The 7,500-nt window shown below is 38.0% G+C and overlaps 1 protein-coding gene across 1 annotated transcript in view; it reads left to right on the top strand.

The window, feature by feature from the left end:
- The window catches only part of LOC138050346 (E3 ubiquitin-protein ligase TRIM56-like), an 87,714-nt gene extending 80,475 nt beyond the window's left edge, over window positions 1-7,239 (top strand). Inside the window, exons 3-7 of the mRNA XM_068896698.1 lie at window positions 2,738-2,784; window positions 4,009-4,065; window positions 4,507-4,623; window positions 6,251-6,329; window positions 6,839-7,239. Of these exons, the coding sequence (XP_068752799.1) occupies window positions 2,738-2,784; window positions 4,009-4,065; window positions 4,507-4,623; window positions 6,251-6,329; window positions 6,839-6,916 (378 nt within the window). The 3' untranslated portion in view covers window positions 6,917-7,239. The remainder of the gene's footprint in view (window positions 1-2,737; window positions 2,785-4,008; window positions 4,066-4,506; window positions 4,624-6,250; window positions 6,330-6,838) is intronic.
- Window positions 7,240-7,500: the final 261 nt, after the last annotated feature.

The following is a 7,500-nucleotide window of genomic DNA, read 5'->3' as shown; positions in this document are numbered from 1 at the left end:
GCATTTTAATTTCTGAAGATTCGCAGCCTTTGTCTACGCTGTTGGAAGTTGCAGTCCAGAAACGTTCAAACTTGGTTTTATCGCCATTAAACTTTGGTACAGTGATACGCTCCAAATGGCTGTGAGTTCCAGTTTCCATTTTCCTTTCTGGAGTGAAGTAAAGGAAACGTGACGGACCCGCTTGAAAAACGAGGTTTGCAGGGGTCTGGGCAGGAGTTTCATCAATCGTTCGCTCTGGAAATCTTTCAGCTTCAAATGTTCGACAACTTTGACTGCGAAACCACTGTTGCAAATTTTCCGTTTCGAAACTATCCTTATCCGAGTCTGGTTTTACTGTACGTAATCTCTCGAAACAACAACTGCAGGACAATCATAAATATGCTGACTCATATAAGTCAAACTGTCACACCTTGCAAATGAATAAATTGTATGTTACGTAATTGTCCGCCGGAATTTTTGCTAATAGGCCTTATTCATGATAGCCGCCATGTTGGTTTTCAAATTGTCATGCAAATTAGCCATGTGTTATGCTGGGGGCAAACATTGGAAAAAAAGGCAAATTGCGGAAAAGTCGGCTCGTCGAAATATTGAAATAACATTGCTAACAGTACATTTTAGAGTTTAGAATTAAGTCCCATTTATGATAACCTTATATCTTTGATTGCCTTCGACATTTTGACTTTCTACTACTTTATCTCCTCATTTTTCACTGAAAAAAACATCGAAATAACTTGTGTAATCATTTTATTTTACTACTTAAGTGAAAAACATTCAATGAACGTGAAAAAAAATCGTCTGTGTGGCTAAGATGTTCGTTAAAACCTCTCGAACTTGTGTTGTTTGCCCCCTCAGAAGTGTGTAGCTAATTTATATGATAATAGCAAATCCAACATGGCGGCCATCGTGAATAAGGTCTATTAGTTTCCTCCTGTCTTTAAACACAATAACGTCGCACGGTATTTCTCCCGAACAAAGGGGTAATAGAAGTTGAAAATAAACCGCAAAAATTAGTTCTCAGCGGAAATTTCAGTCAATTCGCGCCGTAAACATTTGTTCCTGCAAACCTCAAATAATCGCCAATCCGCAAAATAAAAGTCCCACAAAATTTCATGGTACTTAAAAGGCAAGGCAAAGACATGAAGAAAAAATAAGTTTATATGAAACTCTAAATTTCGAATTCTCAACAAAAGATTATAGTTAATGTCATCGTAAAAACACTACAATTTCTGCAGTCTGTGACTTCTATTAATCAAGTGGAGCGGCACGATGTTGATGTCAACACAGGCGCCCCAAGTTTAGTGTGAGCATGGCCGACAAAAATATAACAATTTTGTATGGGAATCCCGATAAAAAGCTTAAGTAGATAATTATATGAAAAAATTCTCAATTAAAAAGCCTAACCTTATTGCCATCGTGTGTAGCGTCTTTCATGTGTGGTTATTTTTCAGATCCGACGCAATTTAAGCCATTTCTCAATTTCGTGGTTGTCAACAGTATAATAAAATAAAGAGACTAAATTCTCAGGTGCCACCAATTTGAGTCAAATATTCCTGGATAAAATGTTTCCACGCTTACAATTCCACATAACAATCAATTGACAAAGATTGAACTTTCATCTCAACCCACCATCAACGCAATAGCAGTCCTGCAAGCAACCTCAGGCAATATTGAAGGTAAACAGTTTTCTAAACGTACGCTTCCACACAACAGTGGCCATGGCTTCGACCGTTGATAACGAACTGAGCCTTACCAGGGTGGCAGACTGTAGTTTTGTCAACCACAAATTTCTTTATTCTCCTGGGTCCAGACATGACAATGACTCAGTCGTGTTGTCCAATCACAGTCACGCCTCCTTCCTGTTGACAAACTTCAAAAACACATTCCAGAGGCCGGAAAGCGTTGAAAGATGCGAGAATGAAAGCAGTAGTGAACAAACTTCTGCGCATTCATGCCGCTTTTACTAGTTAATAGGACTTGTACGTAGTAGGCTCATCGCGATCATAACTGTATTTATCAAGCCTTCAAGGGATTAACATTACTGATGCAAATAAAACTTGCTCCCATATTTTGTCAACCGCAATTTTTTTTATTTCCCTGGGTCTACTGACACGACTGTCGTCAGCCACAAAATATTCGAAGCACAATATCCTACGAGAACAAAGTTTATTTCCACGTCATTTTCGGACGCAGGGGAATAATGAAATTTGCGGTTGACATAACTACGATCTGCCATCCCTGTAAGGCTCAGTTTGTTATCAATGGTCGAAGCCGTGGCCACTGTAGTGTGGAAGCGTACCTTTCGAAAGCTGTTTTCCTGCACTGCCTGAGGTCGTTCGCAGGACTGCTATTGAGTTTATGGTAGATTGAGATGAAACAATTTCCAATTGTTACCTGAAGACTGTGCAGAATTGAGTAGAAATAAATATAAATAGCCAAACAACAGAAATCACAGATCTACTTAACTTGTTCAATTTCTTCTGTCTTTGTTAAACCCATAAGTTACTAGGAAATTTTCCATTTGATTTCAGTGTTGTACAAAACACCACACTTGGATCACGTTAGCCCGCAAGGGCTACGGGTCTAATTGTTAATTAACACCTGATAGAAAACCTGCTTCGATCAATTCGTTAATGGTAAAACGAAATACTGTTGGAATTATGGGAGGAGAGTTGTATTAAAAGAATACACTTTACGAGCACACAAGAGATCGGTAAATTCACATGTTTTTAACTTGCAGACCGCTGAAGCAACATCCCCTTATGAAGAAACAACCATAAGAGAAGAGTAAGTGAACCTATTTGATAGAAGTGTAACATCCAAGCTCGAACATGTGTGACCAGGATGTAACGCTCTTTATTTATTGTGCCTGACTGAATTGTTCAAATGAAAGTATCGATAACTAGTCTACAGTAGTGGGAGTGAGCGGAGTACAATTTGTGGGAGGAAACCACATAAGCAATACACCTTGTGGCCACCATTTCAGTATTCTTTTGTTTGTTTTCAAATTAGCCCTTGTTGCTCCATTCAAGGTTAAATATTCTTATGAATAGGCCATTTTACAGGGTTCTGACGAGAATAGATACTCGCCAAATCTTACTGATCTATATGTGTCAGGATGTGTCTCACCTTATTTTGGAGTATCCATTCTAGTCATACCCCATTTTAAAGTTCTGCGCTCAGTTACCAGGCATTTGAATGAAAGCGATGCCTTTTTTAATTTGGTACAAACCTCACTGCTTTTCTTATGTAAATAGAAGCTTGTTAGCATCACAACTACATGATCTACACGAGAAAGGCAGTGAGGTTTGTATCAAAGCAAACTCAACTCCAGCCTGGCTTCAAAGGCCTGGTAACTGAGCCCAGAACTGTAGAATGGTCTGTTCTAAGTTTAAGAGGCAAAAGCGCTAAATTGCAAGCAAACAAACGAATACTAAAATGGCGGCCATTTTGTAATGAGGTATATTGCATTCATGAATTTTGTTAGGGCTGAGATTATGGGAATCCCCGTGAACGCTTTATAAAGGTTGCCGTAGACCTTTAAAGGTGTCTTTCGGAAAATAGCTCTTATGCGTGTTGGTTTTTAAGTTGACAAATTAGATATCACTGGAAAACTAATCAACTATAAGTAATACAAATATAGCTCTAACATACGCATAAGCAAGCGGACCTTACCTTGAAATAGCTGGATTTTTTTCTCAAATTTTATGCAGATAGCGAATGTTTAAATTATTTTATTATTATTTTTTTTTTGGAACTATATAATTATATTCTTGCATGCGTCTGTTGTTTATTTTATACTACGTGACTCGTTTGGATTAAATTCCCCTAAGAGTGGACTTGACGGACCCCTAGAGGATCGTCTAAAGGTAGAACTGTAGTGTACTCTACTTAAATGTACTATTGTGCATTGCATTGAATGGTGTTACCTTTTTCTGCGACAAAGGGACGTCAGAACGCGCTGGTCTTTTTGCCAAGTATCAAATTCCTAATTTTTCTTTTGTTTTACAGAAGTCACCCAACACCTCCACCTTCAACTTTGAATGCAACCTTAAAGAATTTCAACTGGTAAGTTAGCTGGACACAGGACGATGTTTGTTCCCTGTGTTCGTAATATTGATTTGCGCCATATGGCCAAAAGACAGTGTTTAAAAAGGTACTCCCATTAAAAACTACACTGAGTAAATAGAACGGTGTCCTGTCCTGCAATTTTTTGTGTGTGTAATCCTTTTTCTGTCCTCTCTGGAACCAGTATTAGCGTGAAAACGTCAACTTCAAATTGTCGAGAATAAAACGATAGTACACGAACAATGCTGTGAAAAAGCAAAGGTCACTTTTTGATTCGTCCTAATGCATGCTTAACCCAACCGAAAAAAAAAACTTCATTAAGAAAGGTTTTTCCTCACTTCTCTGTATTCGCATTTTGGTTTACATAAGGATAATGCCAAACCTGGGAACGTCATGGCCACGTTTATTTACCCAACACTTGGTCATTAATCCCTTGAATAGGTTCACAGGAAGGAAAGACAGAGAGCAGGTACAACAGATGTTGAGCACCAAAAGCGATGGCACTTTCTTAATAAGAGAGAGTGTCAGTAGACCCGGAGGATATGCCTTGTCCGTCAAGTAAGGAACACACTTTGCACATATTTGTGCTCAATCAAATGTAAAAAAAGAGTTAAATACAATTAAGTAACATCGAAAAAAATTATCAACTAAATTATGCTTGTTAACGTCAGCCCGAGCATCCTAGAATCAGTTCACTTGCTAAATCTGGGTCTTGATTCTTGCGAATGTCGCTAGTAAAAGTCAACATTTTCGCCTATTGCAAATTAAGGAGTTTCTAATATAGACGGTACTTGAGTAAGCATTTGTCCACGTACATTGTCAACCTTATTTCCACGGTCTTTCTTCTTTGCCTCCTTTGTCAATGGAGGCAGAGAAAAGAGACCCTGGGAACGAGGTTGGTCAATTCATTTGCTGCTTGTCACAACAACTGGCTTTTACATTTTCTGTTAACTTGTTTCTTCTCAGAACTCAGGCATCGTTGCAAAATGTAATTAAAAGAATTTTTAATGTAGACAGTACTTGAGTAAGCATTTGTCCATGTACATTGTCAACCTCGTTTCCAGGGTCTCTCTTCTCTGCCTCCTTTGTCAATGGAGGCAGAGAAGAGAGACTCTGGGAAAGAGGTTGGTACATTGTTATTTACTGCTTGTCACAACAATTGGCTTGTTAACTCCCAACCTGAATGAAGTGGAAAAATATCCTTGATAGTGTTTGCATTTAGTCGCCAAACAACAACAATTCAGCCTTTAGCAACGTTCACAATCCATTTTGTAGTTGAAATATCCAAAACATACAAAGAATACCGTTCAGAGGCCAGGGGCCAGTTGTTCAAAAGCCGGTTAACGCTAATCTTAGGTTAAAAATTAACAAAGGAGTTTTATTCTCTACTCCCAAATGCTGTTCAAGGCTGATATTCGGTAAAACTTTACATTAGAAGAAGTCAATCTTAAAAAACAAAAATAAGCAAAGGAAACTTTCACCAAAAAGTTGAAAACATAAAACAAAAGTTTACGCTAATTCTGGATTAAGGTAATCCGCTTTCGAAAAACCGGGCCCAGGTCAAGATTATTACTTTGATCACTTTTGCAACTCATTTTGATTAGATCACGTGCTCACGTTTGGTGTTTACGAGGGAAAAAAAGATGGACGCAAGTTTTCGCGGGTAACGCCTAAATAAATAGAGATACTCACCTTTTTTTTGCTGTCTGGCAAAGTAAGACTTGATTTAGGAAGAAGGTACGGCTTTGTGCTTTTGATTGTCTGCCATTAGAAGTTCCTAAGATATTATTTTCTTTTGAGTGAACGGTAAAGTGAATTACGCAGTTGACAGTTTCCTTTCGCAAACAAAATTGCCTTCGCTTTTATCTGGTTAATGATGGCGTGGTCTTTTTGGCATTTTGTTCCATTCCGTTTTCAATTTCGTGAACTCTTCGGTCGCGTTTTTTGTCGCTTTAGTTTACCTAATGTAATTTATATTTTTAGCGCATCAAGGCTAGAATTAACTTTCCCTAAGCTAAACAACGCACTCTGGTGGATATTCCTTAATTTTCTCTGCAAGGGTTTTTTTCCTTCTTTTCATTTATTTCGTTTCCCTTTGTTGCTCCTAACAAGGGACGGCCAAGATTTGAATGGAGGCAGCTCATGGAGTTAGCTGAGCATAACATATTTTCTTCTTTTTGCACAGATTTCAAAACAGAGTGGCACACATCAAAATCGAAGAAGCTTTTTACTTAAGCGAAGGGCTTCATTTTCGATCTATTGAGGTGACCTTTTTTCGAATAAAAATAATAGTTGTGAGTTAGGGTTAAATAATTGGGGGTAAATCGCATTATTTGCAGTACGGCGTGAGCTGTCAAATTCCCACAGCTATTTTGGAGGGTTCGCATGGTGTTAACTGAAAGCTAAGTCTCTGAGAATCGGTCAAATTTTACTCTTAACAACGAAACGAATCGGTCAGTAAAACTTGAACTGTTAGCTGAAAAATCATTCATTTTAACCAGTAAGATGGATAATTTTTCTTTGATGGCCTCAAATTTTATGCTCGTTTAGATAGCGGAGATTTCCGGTTTGTCCAAACTCATTGTTAGGTCACAATTTATAGGGAAGATATCTGTTTACAAACATTGCTTTTGTTATTCAAATGTGTCAACCACAGGAACAAAAGATCCTTTGCTTCGACAGCCAATGAGGCTCTGGTTGGCATATTAATGACAATATGTGACGTCAATGATATCTCCAATATTCACTGCGTATCTTCTGCTTTCTTCACCAGGAGCTAGTTGACTACTACAAGCTCAATAATGTCAGTGAGAGACTGCAAACACACTTACTTACGGTATGGAGTGAATGAAGAGCCCAAAGAAAAAGGTGTCGAACAAAAGATATGAACAATTAACGAAATAATCATAATAAAGAAACCCAACGAATCAAACATTCCTCAGAAACTGATAGAAGAATATTTTACCTTTGTGCACTTCAAGATAGCGATTAAGTGCAATATAATTTTAAAAAATGGTTGCCTTGCAAAAAATCTGACTTCTTCTTGAAGAATTCTTGAAACATATTTATGAGCTCTGTAATACATAGATTTAGCCAAGCCTAAAAGCTGAGCTCCTGGGTTGTTTATTCTTACTGGCTGTAGAAGTAGTGAAAATAAAAGGCTTTGGAATTGTCTGCGTTTTGGTTTTCTCGGATATTGCTTAATGACGTCATTTTCTTTGCTGCCTAACTAGTGAATTCCATGGTTAATTTCACCCGAAAAGCGACTGATCGCATGAACCACGAACGAATGAGTGCGATAACGATTTTTCCAGCGAAATTTACTGTCGAATTCACCAGTTAGGCAATTAATGTTTCTTGAATCGCACGAGTTTTAAGAGAAAACAATCAAATCCTCAGCAAACGAACGGAAAAGGACAGAAACTATTTCAGAGT

This window comes from Montipora capricornis, chromosome 6, assembly GCF_036669925.1.
Source record: "Montipora capricornis isolate CH-2021 chromosome 6, ASM3666992v2, whole genome shotgun sequence".
Classification (NCBI taxonomy): Eukaryota; Metazoa; Cnidaria; class Anthozoa; order Scleractinia; family Acroporidae; genus Montipora; species Montipora capricornis.
This window is presented reverse-complemented; position numbering and strand designations above follow the sequence as displayed.